We start from the raw sequence: 23,016 nt of genomic DNA on the forward strand, positions 1-23,016 counted from the left end.
GATAAGGAGAAATTACGGAAAAAATGGCCACAATTGAATTTAAAAACAAATATTAGAACAATACGGAAGATACGGGTACTTTTTAGAGACCGTACATAATTGTAACATTTGAAGCCATAGGGTAAGCACTTTACATTTAAAAATCAAAACTTTTATATAGATGCAAAGGCCAAAAAGGGAGAAGTTTAAACACGATGTTGAAGTTCATCCATGACTATCAGTCATGTTTCAGGGCTGGGAGTATGACGTAGGGAGGCGTGAACGTGCTATGGTTATATGACGGTCGGTCGCTTGTGCGCATTTGGGATAAGCGTTCATTACACATTGACGATTCAGGTTTCAAGCTTCTGCGCAGGTACAGTCAAATACAATTATGCAAGATATTAATATCATTATAACACAGCTTATCAAGTTATCAAGTTATGCTGATGTTTAAATGATCTTAATGTCAGAGGTATCTGATCACTGGGAATAACTGTTCAATGTAGATATAAAAGCATTTAACAAAGGCATGTCGTTGAACCTCAACGACATGCCTTTGTTAAATGCTTTTATATCTAGTCTAGTTGATCAGTAATCTGTATAATCAGTAATCTGCATATGGAATGAATCAATTAAATACATTTTGACTGTATTGTGTTATTGTGCAAGGTTACTCTTTTTGTAGTGCAGATGAATAATTTAACTTGAGAGTGTGTCCATTCATTTGGTTACATTTGTACTTAGTTAGAAATGGATAGATTAAGGATATTTACTGTGCAATTGATAATTATGCACTTTTCTGCCTTTTCATTAGCTCCAATGTTGGAGAAATGTTGACTGCAACTTGCATGTTGTTGACATAAGGGTCTGCCTTATGAGAATGACCTATTTATGACATAATTCATGTCACATTTCATATAATAATTTGGTTTTATTTACAAATATGTGAACAGGGCCGAAATTGTATCACATTTGACTTGCAATTTGTTTGTACTATTGCACTCTTCTCCTTTAATAAATAATCCAGAATAAAACTCACAACAATAAAATATAAATGCACAATAAAGTGCTGGGTGCGTAATTACTGTGAGTCCTATCTGAACTAATTGTTTGTCGACTACGCCACTTTTGTTATAGAGGGAAGTCCCCTTTGAATACACTTTAACTTCTTCTTCAGGCTTTCACAGGTTCGAGGTTAACTGGTAAGTTTCAATACTTTTGGTTTTGAGAATACAACACTGGCATGAGAATTTCCCTTTAAGAAACTGGACACGAATACAGTGTATCAAAAAAAAGTAAGTCATATTTATTGGGTCCCTAATACATTGGCTTCTGTGCCTTAAAAACAATCAAATAAACACTATACTAATAAAACCTATATAAACATACAAAACACAATTAATCTACACAACAACTATAAAATAAATTATAAAGTTGTGCAAATTACGCGGGGCTTAATCACAAGGGTTCCTTAGCATGGGGGGTTTCTGTGCAACAAATACTTTTCAAGTAAAGTGCTGTGCCAATAAAGTGCTTCAAGATACTCAACACGGTTTGTTCAGGGGTAATGCTGCATGTCCATATATGGGGGTAAGATGGGAAAGGGTTTGAGGCCAGTCGTCTTCGTCTTCTCTCTTCTTTCTCTCCGCCTGCAATTATAGAGATCTAGACCAGTTCACTGTGCATTTACACGATACATTTGCGTTGTCTCAGGCAGTGGTTATACAGGGATTCAACGTTGCTTGTTCGAATACTCACTCGCCAGCCAGGTTTTTACACCTGGCGCTGAGTTGGTTGCGTATGCAACGTTATCGCCACTTTCCAGTCTCAGCGCTCCTCATATGGTCTGGTCTCACTCGTCTCTCATATGGTCTGGTCTCACTCGCCTCTTCCTCCCCTTCGGTTCGATCGCTTTCTCCTCTTGGTTTCTCCTTTGAATGTAGGCACACCTCGGCTTCCAAACTCCTAGGTGGCTGGTATGTCTACTTCATCTATGCACTCCTCTACTCCGTGTCTCGGCACAACCTTCCCCTCTGCTGTCCTTCTCCTCACTGACGCCTCTGTCACTTGGGTGCTCTGTTCTCTCTTTCAAACGGTCCCGCCTCCACTTTTGTACCTGCCAAACCACACCTCCCTCTTCTTTCATTTGTCCGTGGTGACAGTCTGTCTGGGGACATTGGCCATGACCGTGGCCTTGGGCGTGACCGCGTGACTGCCGCTCTGCCACTCAATGTCTCTCAATACATGTGACCAGGGGATCATGGGGAAAACAATTATAAACAATACAGTGCGTAATAATAATTGGTACAAAAATAATAAGATGGTGGGGTTAAATGAGGCAATTATACACATTAAGCACCAATAAAAACAAATTACAAAAGTTTTAAGAACCCCTCATTTCACCCTTGTCACATTCCCCCCTACTTTTTCGTTGGCAGTCCCTGGCAACTGGTTCTAAACGTCATGCCCGTACCTCTCAGGTGGCTGTCCTTGGTTCGCTCTTCCAGAGCGCCGCGGACCTTCAGGTTCCCTAGGACCGGGGAAAAACCCTACATAAGGCGGCCATATTGGTCCCACCGGTTCGGCTACTGGGGCAGGTTCGGGGCTCTCCATCGGTGACCTGGGGGCTATACACACTTTTAATGCATTCCTATGGATCGTTCTATCTCGCCCTCCTTTTTCAGGTCGGATCCTGTATACTAGGCCCGCATCCCCCACCCTCTCCAATACCACAAAAGGTTCTGGGTCCCACCATGGGCCCAGTTTACCTTGTCCCTGTCGGTTCCGGTTTCGTACCCACACCCTCTCTCCAGGTAACAATGGTGGCATACCGGCTCGGCGGTCATAGACCTGTTTACGCTGTCCTGCTATATGCACCAATTTTTTTCTCGGCTGTCCTATACGCTGTGGCCATTCGTTTCTGGTGATCTTGCACCCAATCTCCCACTCCCATTCGATTTTGTGACAACGGTACTCCTAATGCTACATCTACCGGACGCCTCAGGTGGCGACCAAACATTAAGTACGCAGGCGCATAACCTGTCGCACCATGTTCAGTATTGTTATAAGCGTGTACTAACTCAGGTAAGTGTTCATTCCATCTGCCTTGGCGATCAGTATCTAGAGAGCGCAACATGTTTAACAGTGTTTGATTAAACCTCTCCACCCCCCCATTACCAGCTGGGTGGTAAGGGGTGGTGCGACTCTTAGTAATACCGTATGTATGACACAATTGCTGCATTAATTCGGATTCAAAATTCGGGCCTCGGTCCGAATGGAAACGAGCCGGGCAACCGAATGGCTGAATAATATGTGTCCAAAGCGCACGGACAGTCGTGGGCGCAGTTTGGTCACGCGTTGGAATAGCCCAACTGTACCTGGTGAATAAATCGGTTGCTACAAGAATATTCTGCCATGCGTCATTCGGCCTACCTAATGTGAGAAAATCAATAGCCACTACCTCCATAGGATACGATACTTCGAATGGCTGTAAGGGGGCCCTGGGCTCTATCCTGTCTTTCAGTAGGCTGCAGGCAACACAACCTCGCTGGAACTGTCGCACCGCCCCCTCCATGCCCGGCCAGTAGAACCGGCGCCGAAGCTGCGCCAAAGTCCGGTCCACTCCGGCGTGTGCCGAGGCCTCATGGAGTCCTTTCCACACCTCCTCTCGTCGCGCCCCTGGACAAACAAGCTGTAAGTAACATTCTTGTGTATGCTGATCAATCACTTGCCTATACAACACATTGTCTCTGATGCGCAACCGGTCCCACTGTCGTAACATTTGCCTGGCTTCCCGTGACCAACTCCTCTTCTCCATAAGGGTAGGCAGTTTCCTCCGCTCTACGCAACTCTTCACCATCTGGATGTCCGGATCTCGATCCTGTGTTCCCCGCCACTCAGCTCCAGCCCACCCGTCCTCTCTCTCCACCGGTGCCAACTCCACTACGGCCACTCCTACAGGTTGAACAGGGAACCTAGACAGGGCATCTGCGTTCGCATTGCTTTTTCCAGGTCGGTACTTTATATCATAGGTGAATGATGCTAGCTGGGCTGCCCAGCGCTGTTCCACCGCGCCTAGTCGAGCTGTTTGAAGATGCGCAACAGGATTGTTATCTGTATAAATCGTAAAATGAGCGCCAGTTAAGTAATCTTTAAATTTTTCGGTCACTGCCCATTTAAGTGCCAAGAGTTCTAATTTAAAGGAGCTATAATTTGCATCATTTTGTTCGGTAGGGTGTAGACTTCGGCTGGCGTAGGCGATTACTCGCTCCTGGCCATCTTGGACCTGTGCCAGAACGGCGCCGAGCCCGCGGCCACTCGCATCAGTATACACTACAAACGGTCGGTCATAATCTGCATAAGCCAGTATTGGAGCCTGCGTAAGGGCAGTTTTAAGAGCATCAAACGAGTTTTGGCATTCAGGGGACCACTCTATTTTACACTGATGGGACTTCACATCATTCGGGACTCCGATCAACAAACTATTTAACGGCCTAGCTATGGCAGCAAATGAGGACACGAAGCGGCGATAATAACCAGCCAGACCTAGAAAAGCGCGGACCTCGCGGACAGTCGAGGGTGGGGTCCAGTCTCTTACCGCAGCCAACTTTTCAGGGTCCGGGCGCACTCCCTCTTTGTCTACAACGTGGCCCAAGAACTTTACCTCCGGTTGGAGAAGCTTGCATTTATCGAGGCGCAGTTTCAATCCGTGTCTCCACAGCCGCTCGAAAACCTGGTCAAGGTGCTGCATGTGAGAGGAAAAGTCAGGTGAATATACAATAATGTCATCGAGGTACACTAATAATGACTCTGTCACCTGGCCACTCAAGCATCGCTGCATTAATCTTTGGAAGGTCGCGGGGGCGTTACATAAACCGAACGGCATACGTTGGAACTCGAACAGTCCTAAAGGGGTGGTAAACGCTGTCTTTTCTCGATCCCGAGGGTCCATACCCACCTGCCAATAACCGCTGGCCAGGTCGAGTGTGGAGAACCACTGAGCCTTGGTCAGGCTTGTTAAAGTCTCTTCAATCCGAGGTAAAGGGAAGGCATCTTTGTGCGTCACGGCATTCAGTTTACGGTAGTCGACACAGAAACGCCAGCTGCCATCTTTCTTCTTCACCAGGACAATGGGCGCTGCCCAGGGACTGCAACTCTCTTTTATCACTCCCTTGTCCAGCATGTCACTCAATAAGGTCTTCATTTCTCTATACATGGAGGGCGGCAGCGGTCGGTGCCTCTCGCGGATGGGTGCCGCGTCTCCAGTTGGTATTTGGTGTTGCACCACGTCCGTCTGCCCAAAATCTTCATTATGGACTGCAAACACCTTCTTCCATTTACACATCATCGCATGCAGCTCTTCTCTCTGCTGGTCAGGTAGGTCATCTCGCCGGGTCAACGCCTCCATCTCCTCAGGTAAGGTCTTCACGGGTCCCTCGTCTTCGATGCTCACCAGGGACACTTCCACGGCTCCGTCGGTTCCTAGGGACAGGTTCAGGTCTCGTCGTCCACGGACGTCGGCCTCCTCCACTGGATATAGCTTCCCTAACTTTTGATGTCTGCCCACGGTCACGCTATACGCGTGGGGGTTGCAGATGCGCACGGGGACTCGGCCATTACGCACGGTGACCAACGCTCGGGCCACTCCCAGATCAGTTCCTTCCGGCATGGCCTCCATCAGGGCCTCGTATTCGGCTCCATTTGGACCTTTCCAGGCACGGCCCCATACTACTAACTCACTGCGGGCGGGGACTCGGATTCTCCGTCGGCCGACAGGCCACACATAGCCCAATGCTCCGTCTTCGTGGGTCACTGCCTCCACTCTCCTACAGGCGGCGAATGCTTTTTTCCATGGTGTCCTCTCCTGTTGGCATGGAAACACAGACCTCCCAGAGAGTTTAAATAATGCATGCCACACTGCGTGGACTACGTTCATCCCAATGATCAGCGGCTCAATACAATGTTCATCTTTTACAATTACGATTCCTCTTCCCGGTATTTTCAGTCCTTCTAATTCTAAATCGAATATGGCATAGCCAGAATAGGGTAGATCAAGGCCGTTTGCTGCCCGTAGGCTAAACACCAGAGGCCCATTTTCCATTTTATCTTGCGAGAACTTTTCGTTAAACAAACTCTGCTGCATCAATGTGACTTGAGACCCCGTATCTAATAAACCCCTCATTTGGACTCCCCCCATTGTTATCCCAATTGTCGGACATTCCCCCACAAACACTTCATTGGCCCTTAACTTTTTTTGTGAACGTTGCACCTCTGCCCCCCGGACCTCGGCGACAGGGCGTACTAGTTTAACTGACTTCGGTCGGATCTACAGAATCTCGCTATATGACCCGCCTGTCTACACTGGCTACATATCGGCCTACCTCCTTCATCCCATTCGTAGCGCTGAGAGGCCGTATACCGTCGCTCAGGTGGCGGTGGAGTGCGCGCTCGTGCGTCATTGGTGCCAGTGCGGAGGAGCGGTCTGATTTCTTTCATGAGTTCCTGCGTGAATCCTTGCATTTGAGTTTTTACGTCGTCCATGATTTCCTGTTTTAATTTTTCTCTCCAAGCAGGGTCCTGAGAAGGGTAGGGGACAGAAATAGGATTAACAGCGTGGCACGTTATTTCAGTAGTTCCATGTTCAGCAGCTAACAGGTAGGCTTCTTCGCGTAAAGCAGCAAAATCTTCATCTGGGTGTCGTCGAGCATATATTTTTAAGGCTTGGCCCAGGGGGCCCTCAGCTAAACCCATAACAAACTGATCACGAAGAATGGCTTCGGAGGGAGCGGTGCTTGGGTCGTGCTGCCGCAGCCCACAAAACAGCTCTCTAAGTCTCAGGGTGTAAGTTTGTACATTCTCTCCTGCGCGCTGTGCGCACCGATAGAATAGTGAGCGCATTTCTGCGACAGAGACAGTTTCTTTATATAAAGCATCTAAGTATTTAAAAACTTTTGCCACTGTGTCGCGTTCGCCCTCCTCAACCACACTAATCTGCCGTTTAGCTTCGTTGGTTAGCGTTTTAATTATAATAGCAACTTTCCTGATTTCTGGTAGTTCCTGGGTACTTAATAATCCTCTAATCTGGTCTTTCCATTCCCTATATTTACTCTCGCCTTCTGTTCCACCAAAGGTGGGTAACCATGGGGCACCGGGATACACCGCCATCATCATCATTCTGAATCCGTAAAGCAAAAAACAAAAAGCAACAAAAACAACAAAACAGTACAGTTTCTCTTAAGGGTATTCTCATGTGTTTGTTCTCAACCAGTCCTGCCGCCAACGCCAAATATGTGAACAGGGCCGAAATTGTATCACATTTGACTTGCAATTTGTTTGTACTATTGCACTCTTCTCCTTTAATAAATAATCCAGAATAAAACTCACAACAATAAAATATAAATGCACAATAAAGTGCTGGGTGCGTAATTACTGTGAGTCCTATCTGAACTAATTGTTTGTCGACTACGCCACTTTTGTTATAGAGGGAAGTCCCCTTTGAATACACTTTAACTTCTTCTTCAGGCTTTCACAGGTTCGAGGTTAACTGGTAAGTTTCAATACTTTTGGTTTTGAGAATACAACACTGGCATGAGAATTTCCCTTTAAGAAACTGGACACGAATACAGTGTATCAAAAAAAAGTAAGTCATATTTATTGGGTCCCTAATACATTGGCTTCTGTGCCTTAAAAACAATCAAATAAACACTATACTAATAAAACCTATATAAACATACAAAACACAATTAATCTACACAACAACTATAAAATAAATTATAAAGTTGTGCAAATTACGCGGGGCTTAATCACAAGGGTTCCTTAGCATGGGGGGTTTCTGTGCAACAAATACTTTTCAAGTAAAGTGCTGTGCCAATAAAGTGCTTCAAGATACTCAACACGGTTTGTTCAGGGGTAATGCTGCATGTCCATATATGGGGGTAAGATGGGAAAGGGTTTGAGGCCAGTCGTCTTCGTCTTCTCTCTTCTTTCTCTCCGCCTGCAATTATAGAGATCTAGACCAGTTCACTGTGCATTTACACGATACATTTGCGTTGTCTCAGGCAGTGGTTATACAGGGATTCAACGTTGCTTGTTCGAATACTCACTCGCCAGCCAGGTTTTTACACCTGGCGCTGAGTTGGTTGCGTATGCAACGTTATCGCCACTTTCCAGTCTCAGCGCTCCTCATATGGTCTGGTCTCACTCGTCTCTCATATGGTCTGGTCTCACTCGCCTCTTCCTCCCCTTCGGTTCGATCGCTTTCTCCTCTTGGTTTCTCCTTTGAATGTAGGCACACCTCGGCTAGGTGGCTGGTATGTCTACTTCATCTATGCACTCCTCTACTCCGTGTCTCGGCACAACCTTCCCCTCTGCTGTCCTTCTCCTCACTGACGCCTCTGTCACTTGGGTGCTCTGTTCTCTCTTTCAAACGGTCCCGCCTCCACTTTTGTACCTGCCAAACCACACCTCCCTCTTCTTTCATTTGTCCGTGGTGACAGTCTGTCTGGGGACATTGGCCATGACCGTGGCCTTGGGCGTGACCGCGTGACTGCCGCTCTGCCACTCAATGTCTCTCAATACATGTGACCAGGGGATCATGGGGAAAACAATTATAAACAATACAGTGCGTAATAATAATTGGTACAAAAATAATAAGATGGTGGGGTTAAATGAGGCAATTATACACATTAAGCACCAATAAAAACAAATTACAAAAGTTTTAAGAACCCCTCATTTCACCCTTGTCACACATAGATAAAACAGATTTGCGGTAAATGAGAACAACTGAATTGCAGTGCAAAGTACACAGCCTACTTAAATCCAGTGGTGGAAAGTAACTAAGTACATTTACTTAAGTACTGTACTTAAGTACCATTTTGATGTATTTTTTACTTTATTGGAGTATTTCCAATTTTCTTTACTTTTGACCTCTACTCCACTATATCTCAGAGGCAAATATTGTATCCACTACAAGTATTTGAAAAGTTTGATTATTATCACAAGACATGCATTAACCACCCAATATAATACGTTGGCTATTTGAAAATAGATGCGTTGTGAGCTTGTAGATCTGCTATTTTCCAAAGATGTTTTTAATACATTTTAGTCATAATAACTGGACATCCACTCCTTAAATCACATGAATCACAAGCATATCAAAATAAGAAAGTACATATAAAGTGTCCATTGAGCAGTCTGACTATGCGCATATAGGACTCTTTCTGTTGTGCTGCATTTGTGTATTGTCATATAACATTCACACACTGAATTGCTCCCATGCTACAGTTGTTTAATGTACTAGTTGGGTGGTGAGTAGTGACAGTGAGCACAGACCAGCAGCTGTTGCCACTAATATTGCTTGCTTGACAATCTTTGGCTGATCTTAAAGGGGTATTTCACTTTAAAACACTTCTGGGGTCCTTTTAACGTCTACCCGGACTTCTACCACTGCTACCACTGCACCCCAGACAGTTTTTAAGTTGCTTGACTCAATATTTAGACATTTGATATTCATTTGATCAGACACGCCCCCCTTAAACAATTAAGTGAATGTTTTATTAATAAAATCAAAAATAAATGCAAATGGTGCATGATGTGCACTTTAAGCAGTTATGCCCATCAGTGCCACTCTTTCTAATATGATTTGCTATAGTTACACATCATACTTCATAACTTGTCTTATATGCTACTGTACCTGGATAACTTGCAGACAATTGTACCTAACTTTGACAAGATGATGAGCACGTTTTGTGTGTGCTTTGACTAAACCCGAGCAAACAGGTTGTTGCTGATTAAAGTGAAAACTCATAGCATATGTAGCCACCAACATTGCGTCCCTATTTTGGGCGTGCTACAATAGCAAAAATAATAGCAAAAATAATAGACTATCTACTCTACACGCTCACAATGCATCACATCGCAAAAGCATAAAAATTGGGCTTCAGTGGTTAGGAAACACATTGTAATTTATGCATTGTCCGTTTGCATACTGTGAGGGCAAATTATACTACTTGCTACACCTCCAATGAAGCTGCAATGGAATTATACATCAGAAAAAGTACATAAGAGAGCAGTTGTTATAATTTCCATTGCTTCTAAGTGATATTGACTTGTCAACCTTTTAATTTGTCTGTCTCTGTCCTATATATTCCAGATTCAGCCATGGATCTTGTGCTGGATGTTGCTGACCATTACGTACTCACCCCGTACGTGTACCCAGCATCATGGCCCGAGGATGGGGCGCTGCGGCAGATTATCAGCCTGTTGGTGGTGACCAACCTGGGCGCAGCCATCCTCTACCTGGGCCTGGGGGCAATCAGCTACTACTTCATCTTTGACCACAATCTCATGAAACACCCACAATTTCTAGAGGTATATCTTACATGAAAATAACAGCAGAATACCACCATCAAATCCAAAAATATAAACAAAAACATATACCATGATTTATTATGTTATGTTTATTGCTTCAGAACCAGGTACGAAGGGAGATCAAATATGCAATGACATCCCTACCGGTGATCAGCATTCCTACAGTGGCCTTGTTTTTCTATGAGGTCAGGGGATACAGCAAACTCTACAACAACGTCAGCGACTCTCCACTGGGTAAGAGACGCTTCTCCTCACCAGGCTGCTATGGATTGATGGTCTATTCGTACTGTTGTTATACCACAGCGTTGTTGGCTGGTACCAATCCTTGATAGCACCCACTGTTCATTAGCCTTGATCAATGGCTTGTATTTTAAACCCTATACTTCATTGGCCGGAGTACCCCACGGCTTTATACTAGATCCTGTCCTAGTGTTTTCGCTCTACACTAAATATCTTTGCCATGAATTAGCTGATCTACAAGCTGACAACGCGGCGCGTTGTGACACGTTGTGAGCTTGTAAAGCTATTGTAACTCCCTCCAAGCACAGACAGACACAAGTGGTTTCCTTGCTACTGATTTATTGAAGGTAACTTCAAATCCCTCCAATCCACCTTGAAAACTATAAACAATAAACATAAAATAAGCATGTTACATTAACATAAGATGGCGTCATGCACAGCATGTAAAATAGACATTTACCAGAGTAAAATACCAACAGTACAAGCAAAATATAACAAACAAACAAATACCTCATTGGCTGCATGCTACACAAAAAAGGGAGTACTCTTCAGTCTTCAGGTCCTTATAGACTTTTCTTATAACTTAGACCATAACTTTTCTTATAACTTTAAGTTTAGACAGTCTCTTGTGACCAGCATGACACGGAGCTTCTGCACCTTGCTGCTTGTTGCTGCTTAATTGCATAATGCAAAAGTCCTGCGTAAATCCCAATTCACGTGAGAGCAGACCAAACGAGACACAGAAATAGGACTTTGACACTTCAAAATAAAAGCATTACTGCAACTTGACTCAAAAGACATGAAATAATGTACACATACACATTAACTTAAATACAGCCTTATCATGAACTTGGGCTTAGTCTTAGATAAATAAAACAAATGATATTAACTTATAGTAGCAACAGTTACAGCTATTTTGGCCAAATGTTCGACCCAGAATACTACTGTACTACTGTACATGTGATCAACCCATTAAGACCTGAGGCCGATCCTACAAAAGGCTTCTAAATCGGTAGTTCTCAAACATTTTGTATTTGGCCGCGGACCCCCATCGGAAAATGTTTTATATCAGCGCTGTGAGCCTGTAGATCTGCTATTTTTGAGAAGCACTGTTCTAAATCACTGTTCTAAATCTTAAGAGACACAGATGCTTTCCAGGTTTTAATGGGGAAAATTCAGACACTGCTCTCTTGAATTCAGAATTCAAGACAGCAAGGCATTTCAATTCACAAGCAGTAAATGGTGCATTTATATAGCGCCTTTATCCAAGGCGCTTTACTATGATCGTGCATTACTGTACATTCACCCACTCGTACACCGATGGCGGAGGAAACCATGCAAGGCACCAACCTGCTCATCGGGGGCAATTAGGGGTTCAGTGTCTTGCTCAAGGACACTTCGATAGTAACTCTGAGAGAGCCCGGGATTGAACTGGGAACCTTCTGGTTTCTAAGCAGCCGCTCTACCTCCTGAGCCAAGTAACTGCAGTGAATTGAGCTTGGGTATTGTCATAATATAGTATGTAGCAGGTGTCAAAATTGTGATTGCATTATTTGTGATGGCAAACACTGTTTGTGTGTGTCTGTAGGTTGGCCTGGGGTGTTTGTGGGTATGATTTCCTATCTACTGTTTACCGACATGTGTATCTACTGGATCCATCGATTCCTGCACCACAGGCTGATCTACAAGGTGAGCATAACAATTGTCCATAATGCATTTATTTATGAATGATTTTCAATATTTACATGTATTATCATCATACGTGTGTATTTATTTGAACACGGCATCAGTGCTGGGAGGAAGTAAAGGGAAGTCTGTTTTTGCCTCAAAATAAAATGTAAAAGCCCAGAATATTTTTTTATTTTTACCGGTATTTATTGTTTTGCAATTGAAACATTATAGAGCATATCCACATTCCTCAGAATTCGGAATTGCTTTTTAACCGCTTAAGCCATATTTCATACTTTGGATATTCTAAAATAGCCGATCTACAAGCTCACAATACGTGTGAGTTTGTAGATTGGCAGTTTTTTTAACAATTTGAAAAGTTGTAGAAAAGTTTGAAAATAAAAACATATATATTTTTAGAACATTTCACCTATAATGACATGCCCAAAACCCATGCTTTTTTTTTTGTTACAAAAGAAAAAAAGCCTGGGCGAACGATGCAGGAACGATGGTCTTAGGACCTTGTCATCTCCTAACCAATCAGAGTGCAGAGGGGCGTCGCTCTAAATTTGGTGACGTCAGCGTGCTCCGTGCACAGGCCGGGGGTGGGGGAGGGGGGAGGGGAGGCGGGGACATAGATTGGTGAAGCAATAGGAAGCACCGCACTAATCCGGGCGGCTGGGTTTGGATCCGCCCTTCAAGACCATCAGTTGGGCTCGTTCTTTCAGTCCAGGTTGAAAATGATTCATTTGGCGGAAATGGGCTTCCATACGTAACATTGTATAGAAACATTAGCTGATGATTAAGTGATGATCTCTTCTCTCCAACAGTATTTTCACAAGCCACACCACGTATGGAAGATCCCTTCTCCCTTCGCCAGTCACGCCTTCCACCCAGTGGATGGATTCATGCAGGGACTGCCCTACCACATCTACCCCTTCCTCTTCCCGCTCCACAAGGTACTCTACTTGGCCCTGTATGTTTTCGTTAACATTTGGACCATCTCCATCCATGATGGCGACTACCGCGTCCCTGGAGCAATGGTAGAATTAATAAACGGCTCGGCCCACCACACCGACCACCACCTCTTCTTTGACTACAACTACGGCCAATACTTTACACTGTGGGACCGCCTGGGAGGCTCCTACAGGCACCCGTCGGCACTGATGGGGAAAGGACCCCACGATCTGATCCGGAAACTTGCGGCAGAGGGGAAGTTAGACAAGGGTAAAGGGCAGACAAACGGCCATGCTAACGGTGATACCAAAAGTAAGGAAGAGTAGTTGGAGTAGTTGCAGGTGGAATGCTTAGAAAAGTGGGATTATAGCAAATGAATACTTGCTACAATATTTGGCTGAGCCAGGTATGATCAGTGATTTGTCGTTAGATCTCTCTCGTCTACAAAAAATAACTGAATCAGACTGCTCCTTCATGCAGAATGGGTATGTTAAAACCATGTCCCGCGCCCATACACTGTAAACTGATTACAAAACTAATTTGAGTCGCTGTATTTGCCAAACACAGATGCGCCATTACGAAATTCTAACCACCGGTGGCCCCTTGCATAATTAGAGAGAAGGCTTGGAGTTGTCAGGCCTTCTCTTAAGCCCCTTTCCCACTTTCAATGAAAGCTGTATATCTAATGGCATTGTTCCATATTGGTGGAATGTGAGAACAGGAGCCGGTGTCGATTTCCATAAAGTTTTGTTTTGTAAATGCCCCCACTCTCTACCTAGTATAATTAACATAACATAACTCTTCGACTGCAGCTGAAGTGGGAATGAAAGCGTCAGATTTGAATGTATGACGTTTTGTTCTATGAACAATGAATGTTGGTGTAACTAAAAGATTTGCTGAAAAACTAAAATATGCTTTTGTTTTTCACAGATCATCAACAGTAACCTATACGTTTCACATACTCTTAATGACTCATTTTCCTCTGTGCCTCATTGTTACGTATAGTTGATAATATGAGCGTGTAAAAACTTTTTTTCAGTGAATCTCTCACTAACCAACATTGGTCTTGTGAAGCAGTGTTAACTATTTAGGCAACACATCAGGCAGTTGCCAGTTCACAGTATGTTTGTCTCCTCTTTATTATAATCTACCACCAATAAGAACAGACGATTTCACAAGAACAATGTTGGTGTAACATTGCAAATCCAAGAGATTTGCTGAAAATAAATTATATTTTTCAAACATAGATTTTCAATTGCAATACAACTTTCACGAGCTGTCATTTCGTGGCTCTACAAGACAAACGATCACTCTGTGATAGTGACAATGATATGCACATTGACAGTCGGCTCGGTTATATTTTCCAAGTTGAATAAATCAAATAAAAACTCCTCTTTGTCTTGACTGCATGCTGGGAGATATTCTGTTTGTCCCTAGTACAAATATGTACATATTTGGGACAAATAGATACTGTATGTGTTTGAGACAGAATTGTGGTGGTCTCAAGCCTTGTTGCCTAGTCTTGTGTGCTTTAGACATCTTTTGCGTGAACATTGTGCTTTATCTCCACGTAAACCGGATCTAATGTCATCTAATGTGGGAACAGACACCATGTGGAATTTCTCCATATTATTGGATATTTTCTTTCCAGCAATGTTATGGATTCCACGTTGGAAATGGTCTTAGTCATTACTAGCCATGTTCATAGCCACAGTCAACATCTGACCATGGCTGCCACACTCTTGTTGCCAGCAAAACAATGCTAGCGGTTGAGATGGTGGGAATAATGAAGCCATCCTTAAGAACAATGCATAATCATTTCAATTTCAAGTTTTGAGTAAAAAAATATTCCCTCCAGGTTTATAAATAAGTCTCTCTCAAAGTAAGTCAAGAGAGCCGAGGAGGTATGTTAGAAACGAGAGACAACCTCTTTATTGTCAATGAATGAGAGACTGACTTACTCAGAGTATGACTTTACGGTTAAGGCTTGCTAAGACAATGAAAGATAATCTGCATGTCAAAGTTAAAACAGTCTAGACTCTTCTAGAGTTCATAGAGCTGTACTGTAACTGATAATGTAGCTGACCCAAAACAGGGTCTTAAATCATATCACCACAGATAAGAATCCAGATTCTTCATCTTCTGGATTTGAGAAATTATTAATGTTCATAAGATGACATTTCGGATTGCTTATTTGAGCAAGTCAGTGGATAAAACAGTCCTCATCAAAAAGTGAAGCACTTTTTCAACTAGGTCATCTATGATGAGTTCTAGGTATCGGATGCCTAGGTTTCTTTGAGGAGAAAAAAGAGGTTCTCTCTATCTTTGGGTTTTTGTATCTATCCTTTGTATTCCTGCTCTTGTGTGTACATCTATGCTGACTATTTCAGTGTATCTAATGTAAGGGAATACAATAGAATATTTCAACATGACCAACCTCATGTTTTTCTGGATAAACAAAATAAAACATTCAAAAAGTATCTTTACTAAGGGATGTCTTGAGGTTTTTGAATGCTGGGTTCATATCTTCCAGTTCAGTGTCAAATACAGCAAGAGACCATGTAGTTAAATTAGTCTTTTAATCTATGCTGAAATCATTTATGATAAAGGATGCCAGTTTTAGGAGAGCAAAAGATCACTCCAGGACTAAATTAGGACTTTCGTTAAATCAGATACTTGTTTTCCATAGTCATAAATAATGAAAACTGACCCCTTTTCAAGTTTTGAGACAGAATCCTGACAAGCATGGCTTTACATCATCCGTCAAATAATAAATGCATTTCAGTGCTTGATGTGGGTACAGTAGTAGCAGAGGTTACAGGTGCAGGTGGAACCACTGGAGTCAAACCCATGTCTCCTGCTTGGGAAACAAACACCTGATTCATACTTAGTTCCTCGCCTCCACCGGGAAACCCGATCTGGACGAACCCCCAGTGTAATATGTTTGTCCCAGGTCTACAGAGTTTGCAATAATCTGTGTTTCAAGGCCAAGCAGCGGATACAACTTAAATCATTATCATGTTCCTTCATAAGTACTCAATTATGCATAATATATACAGTATTGTGAGATTGCCCAGCTTGCGATTGGAAGCAGTACAGAGGCCTGGAGTAGGGTTTAATCTGAAGGTGTATTTATTCATCACCAATGACAAACATGGACAAACTTTGCAGCACCCTTGTTGGTGTTTGTCTCTCCACTCACACCTCTCTACTGATGTCAACTGGCAGCCCTTTATACCCAGCTGAGCAAATGAGCTTGGACTGCACCATGTCAAGGAGTGTTTTCTATTTAGCATATATACATAAATAACCATACAATGAATGAATACATAACCCACGTACATTATCTTAAAACTTAAATGAACAACAAACACACTACTACAACATTACACTAACACAATATCTTTAGCAATTACAAATGTATATCACAACCCCCCTCTGCCATTCTGACTTGGTCCAGCCCAATTACACTGGCCACAGAACCCCTTGGTACATGTTAAGCTTTCAATCATGACTTAGCATTACCTTCTCTATTGCACTCATACATTGAACATCGCACTTGCCCCTCATGATTATCCGTCAATAAATACTTAAAATCATGATTAATTGTGCAAAATACAACTGTGCAAATTACTATAAAGTGCCAAACATCAGTATCAGAGGACCTCTCTGTTACAAGTATATATGTGCAGGAAGACTGTAAACCTATTCAGTTGACCAAAATACAGTATAAAATGCAGCCAACATCACTTGAAACAAAAAGTATATGTTTAAAGTAGGTAGATTTAATTTAAAAAAAAAGGGAGTTATACCCATGGATGATATAGATTCAAATCCAGTGGTGTGTTCTACCGTGTTACGCTGTATACGCCGTATACCGTGCAGATTTATTTGGAAAAAAAGCGTATACCGTCTACTAAGTACTAACCATTTCATCCATTGAAAACGCACTAGCGTATACCTACGACCACGCGCATGTCGTGCAGGGAATAATTATCTTATACCCTCCGAAAAAACTAGAACACACCACTGTTCAAAGCTTAATGCTCATGACATTTGAGGCTGTGGAGCTGTGTCAGTGTAGCATCTCAGTAGAAACAGTATGGCATCCAAAGGAAGGATCGCATGGCTGCCCCTGCAGCCATGCCAGCCAGCATTCCCACAGCTACTTGACCTGCGACTCCGTCAAATGGGTCCCTCTCAGTCTGAACAACCACGTGATGGACACCTTAGAGGGACAACATAGGCAATTCATGATTAACTCATTGGCTGGCAATGAATAAGGAATGCAGAGCATGCCATTCACTCTGGTGGATCAGATGCTGATGAAGATTACCATATTTTTGGGGATAGAAATGTTGATCTGCGATCTGTAAAAAACAGTGGGGGCTAATGACAGTGTGGACTATATTTCAGTTTTTTATTCTTTGGCTAAACCAGTTATAGAGTAGGGGAGACTTGACTCTAATTTATACAGTACTTTGTTGAAGATTTTGTTACAAGATTATATTTTTTTACATTTCGGCTTTATTTCAAGCGACAGTGAGACAGGAAAGAGAGGAGGGGAATGACACACAGCAAACAAACCAGTGACACGATGAAGAAGGCATTTTGTGCCCATGTGGTATGCGCCTTAACCATTTGACAGTTTTAACGGATTTTGTGCAAAAACCTTTTCAGTTGGAAATGTGTAATTTTTGTCTTATAACAGTATAACTTAAATCTGCACTGGGTTTTACAGTTCGAGTACATTGTGGCTACTCCAAGGCCACTGGTCATACCAGACCACTGAATGTCATTGATTGTAGTAATATCCACATCATTTCAATCGGGGTTAATGAGCACATCTTATGCGTTTTCAATCCCTCAGCTTTTTATTTTCCTACTGATTTTTGCTTAAGAATCTTGCATAGAACAGTGGCACAATGTAAGTCTGCTACTCCTCGATGTAACGGATGTCAAATGACCATCTGTATTCTTGTTCCCATTACCTGGTCCTGTTCCATGGGGGATGTAGACCGTCTGGTGACTGTCCAGTAGGACGGTCTGGTAGTCATCATACGGGTCATATGTGAACACCTGTGTGGGGGAATCAATGTATTTAGTGATGTCATACAATGTTTCTCAACCCTTTTCATTTCAAGGACCTCTAGTTTGATACGCATTAGGCCACGGCCATCACCACGACCCTTGAGGGTCCCCGGACCTCACGTTAAGAACCAGTAAAGTTTTGTAATCAATTGTTGTTTCAATGCATTTGAGTACACAAAAGGTTTTGTCAGCTACATAGTCAAGGAAACACACTCACCATGCTCATTTGAGTTTCTAGCAGAGTCAGTTTCCACGCACTGAAAACAACAACAAAATAACGATGGAATAAGAATGGAGAGAACATAGCCGGACCACATTGGAAACTAGTGCTTATACACTTTGATGTGTTATTATCCTGGGTTTAAGTTGTAATGTGATGTTGTTCACATATCTTTTACCAAAATCAAATCAAATCAAATCAAATAAATCAAATCAAAGCCGAGTTGTGCTGTCCCGGAAAGTGAAAGTACTTACAGTGCTTCATCTTCACAGTTGGCACACAGGTTGAGAGTGGAGCCGTCTCTGAGGAGTACCACTATTAGATTTTCTCTGGGATTAGTCTCTGGTGGCGTCACACCTGTGGAGCACAACTACTGTAAGGTGTGCAAAAACACAGAGTAGATAGATAGACCTTTATTGATCCCGAGGGAAATTCAGGTATCATAGCAGCACCGCTGCTATGACACACAAATACAAAGACTTAAAGGGATATTTCACTTTCAAAAAAACGTTGGGTCATTTTATCGTCTACTCAGGCTTTGAACTTCAAACTCCATTTTTAACACGTTCGATTCATCAAAAACACCCGTCCTTGGTTCTGGTGACTAACCCTGCCCTCCTAATACGCGAGGGGGGCGTGTTTTTTGTATTACTTTTTTCATTTTTTTCCTAAAAAATATATTTTTTAAATGTAGTGTAGTAGGAGGGCAGGGTGAGTCACCAGAACCAAGGACGGGTGTTTTTGATGAATCTAACATGTTACAAATGGAGTTTGAAGTTATAATGGGTTTGTATAGGAAGGGGGCGTGTCTGATAAAATGAATATCAAATATCTAAATACTGAATCAAGCAACTTAAAAACGGTCTGGGGGGGGTAACAAAAGCCTGAGTAGACGATAAAATGACCCAAAGTTTTTTTGAAAGTGAAATATCCCTTTAAGTCTGGCCTGGCCATCTGCACTCGGACTGACCAGGTTAGCAGATAGATAATTATAGGTATGTAATGCCTATATTTATCTATCAACAGAATATCAACAGTGGATAATGATGTGAGATTGACGTGCACATAGTGTCTAGACACACACATCCACATGCATTCTTATGGCTAACGTATACACTGTAGTATGAAGGTGTCACTTGCAGACATGAACTCATTTGCCAGCTTGTAAATCAGCTCTTGCTGGAAAGTGACACTGTCATACGTTATAGTCGGTCCTATTTACCTATGCACTCGAGTCCAGATCTGACTTCTACGCATGTAGTCTTGAGGCGGAGGCGGTGCTCAAAGTCTCGCCTGCTGTCTGTCTTATAGAAGCAAAGACTTCCATCTATCCATACATCACACCAGTTCAATTTCCAGCGTTTCAGGAGAGAAGCTATTAGGAAGAAGAAAATTATATATAAAATTATATTTGTGTAATATTGTTTTGCCATTCCTGCTTCACCAGGACACCTAAAGAAAAGTGAGTGTGGTTTCTAAAACTTAAAACAAAAGGATAGTATATCTACAGGACCAAACAAGCCTTGTGTTTACTTAGCCTTGCAAGAAGTCACTAGATGGCAGTGTTAACCAGGAATTGGACCATGTTACAGTATTGCAGCTACACTACAGAATATATAGAGAGGGGGATTTTATGTGGCAATAATGTAAATAAAAACAAATTTAAAACTTTCACACTAAATGAAATACACAATAAATGAAATGAAAAGGCAACTGCAGACTCTTAGGCTAATTTAAAAAACATGTTAAATAAGCCATTATTTAAAACTCTGTTTGCATTCCTTTAAGAAATAGTGTAAATGTGTTCCAAAGTACTGCAGAAGAATACAAACAAGTGTTGGAACTGTGAAGACTAAAATGAATAATATTAGTCAACTTCTTAGCCCATGTTGCTTATGAGGACTATTCAAATAGTTGTATAGGTAGGCAACTTAAGAAAATAAGATATATAAGTAACAACTAAGCTCTTAAAACGATTTAAACTTACAGTATCTACATTTGCATTTTAAAGGGATATTTCATTTTTTTTTTAAAGGGTAATTTTATCATCTACTCAGGCCTATGTGAACACCCCAGACAGTTTTTAAGTTTTTAATCAGACACGCCCCCTTCCTATACAAACCCTCCCCCTTAAGGCCCTCATTGGAAACAAGCCGCAAGGACTTTCATGAACGGACCTGTTAGACAAAGTATTTCAAATGTGCTGTTTTACATTTTTTGCCTAATAAAATATTCAATCAATCAAAAAACCCATTGTAACTTCAAACTCCATTTTAACCATGTTAGATTCATCAGAAACACCCGTCCTTGGTTCTGGTGACTGATGTTGTCCTTCTAATACGTGAGGAGACCGTGTTTTTTCAATTACTTTACTTAATATTTTTTTCATTTAAAAAAAAAAATGTTTGGGAAAATGAAAAAAAATAAATACAATAAAAAAATATAAATAAAAAAAATGAAAAAAGTTATCGAAAAAACATGACCCCCTCACGTATTATAGGAGGGCAGGATGAGTCACCAGAACCAAGGCCAGGTGTTTTTTGATGAATCTAACATGTTACAAATGGAGTTTGAAGTTACAATGGGTTTGTATATGAAGGGGCCGTGTCTGATAAAATGAATATCAAATATCTAAATACTGAATCAAGCAACTTAAAAACTGTCTGGGGGGCTCACAAAAGCCTGAGTAGACGATAAAATGACCCAATTTTTTTAAAGTGAAATATCCCTTTAATAACAGTAGTCATTGCAGTCTGCCTTACTTTTCCATGCATGATATTAAATTGTTAACATGATGATGATAATGACCCATGTAGCACCCATTGGTGACAAATTACATATTATTGTGTCTGGTGAGTTATAGGTGTATTTTATTTTAAAAATGCATAATAATAATAATAATGAAAAACAACTTTATCCAGCTCTGCTCAGCACAGGTCAGCCTGTAGTTAATTAGCTAATTGTTGTTAGCCTTGAGTACTAATTCATTCCTAAAAAGGAGTTATCATAGGGTTTGGGAACAGAAAATTGGATTACTGTTAAATAACAAGGTTGGCGTTTCATAACAGTCATCATTTCTACCTTCTTAAAAGATGGAAAGAAGCCTGGAGTTCATAACGGTCAGACATTTTGTCTTCTAGAAGACTTCAGATGTTTTAATATCATTTTCCACACATGCATGTTCCCAATCACAGGAAACAAAACACAAGAAAAAAACATGACTGGAAGTAGATAGACTCTTTATACTTTCACTATAGGTAGTTATAGTAGGCCTACACTATCACTATCAACGATACTATAGGTTGGGAATCAGACGAGTCAATGCACATAATCTTTAATAAACATTATAGTGTATTAGTAGTGTAATATAACATTATATAAACATTGGTATTTTAATGTTGTAATATAAACATTGGTATGTTAGCAGTGTAATATAAACATTAGGTAGTAGTGTAGTATGAACATTAGTATGTTAGTAGTGTAATTTATTGTAAATATGAGTTTTTCACTAGTTTAACATCAACATTAGTATTTTGATAATGTAATACACTAAATGCCTAAGGGTTGACCCCTTGGACAAGAAGTTGATCTGGAGTCTTGTTTTGGGCTCTCCTGGGAGACAAGGTTCAGACAAGACAAGATAAAAGTGATGATGATACAGCAGCAACAGTTTGTGCGTGTTAATAGCTCCTAAAATAGTCATCATATTCTGTGCACAATGATCTATGTCTGTGAGGCCTACTCATTGTAAGTGGGTCTAGCTGAATGCCTCAAGTGTAAATGTACTGCTCTGCTGGACCAGATGCAATCAGATCCATGCTGGTTTTTGTTTGTTTTTGTTTTTCACATTCATAGTTTGTCATAACATTCCTAATTATATGCAACTATTTTATAAATAATATCAATACTGTGAACTTGGACAGAGTATGGTGCAAGCCTTATTAGTTTATTAAAGATTAGCCTTATTAAAGAACCAAAACAACACTCACTCTGTCTCCAAAGCCAGCCTGACTTCAGGAGTGCCATGAGTCTGTGGAGCTGTCCAGGTTAGAGTGTCTCCCAAATAATCCAGCCTGGAATAAGAAAGGAAAGGAAAGCAACCGTGGTTTGTGGTTTCAAACCAAAATCGTCTGCCTGCTCTTTGGGGACTATAGATTACTTTATTTATATTGACCGTGGTCTACAGTGAGGTAATAGCAGTTCAGTCTGTGACTGGAAGTGAGGATTGAGACTGACTCACAAAATAAATCTGGATTAGAAGCCTGGATTGGCCACTCCCTCTTCTCCAGACTCATCCTTTCAAGTCTTCTGTTTATCACTATTTTTTCATCCACCTTTCATCAAGAAGTGGTTTCTTGCCTTTGTGTACCTTTTATTTATTTATTTTTAACAGGAATTTTACCATAACCTGAACACAGATCCTTCTATTTAGCCAATACTGTATGCATATAGCATGCCCTTAATCCCAGTACTATATAACCACGTGTGGA

General features: G+C 41.7%; 2 protein-coding genes across 2 annotated transcripts; one reads left to right on the top strand and one right to left on the bottom strand.

Moving 5' to 3' along the window:
• Positions 1 to 283: 283 nt before the first annotated feature.
• LOC311057484 (lathosterol oxidase-like) lies at positions 284 to 14,606 on the top strand. The gene is made up of 5 exons (XM_084074442.1): positions 284 to 355; positions 10,133 to 10,350; positions 10,452 to 10,584; positions 12,179 to 12,279; positions 13,089 to 14,606. Exons 2-5 carry the CDS (start codon positions 10,141 to 10,143, stop codon positions 13,539 to 13,541), a joined length of 897 nt encoding a protein of 298 aa, XP_083930568.1. The 5' UTR covers positions 284 to 355; positions 10,133 to 10,140; the 3' UTR covers positions 13,542 to 14,606.
• A 2,697-nt stretch (positions 14,607 to 17,303) lies between these two features.
• Positions 17,304 to 22,552, bottom strand: plekhb1 (pleckstrin homology domain containing B1; the record flags this gene model as incomplete). Its single annotated transcript, XM_084074311.1, has 6 exons — positions 17,304 to 17,443; positions 18,207 to 18,294; positions 18,524 to 18,563; positions 18,781 to 18,883; positions 19,749 to 19,901; positions 22,516 to 22,552. The coding sequence occupies 6 exons, from the start codon at positions 22,550 to 22,552 to the stop codon at positions 17,304 to 17,306; spliced, it is 561 nt and encodes a 186-aa protein (XP_083930437.1).
• Between the last annotated feature and the right edge of the window lie 464 nt (positions 22,553 to 23,016).

This window comes from Gymnoscopelus microlampas, assembly GCF_963454915.1.
Source record: "Gymnoscopelus microlampas genome assembly, chromosome: 12".
In the NCBI taxonomy this organism is placed as follows: Eukaryota; Metazoa; Chordata; class Actinopteri; order Myctophiformes; family Myctophidae; genus Gymnoscopelus; species Gymnoscopelus microlampas.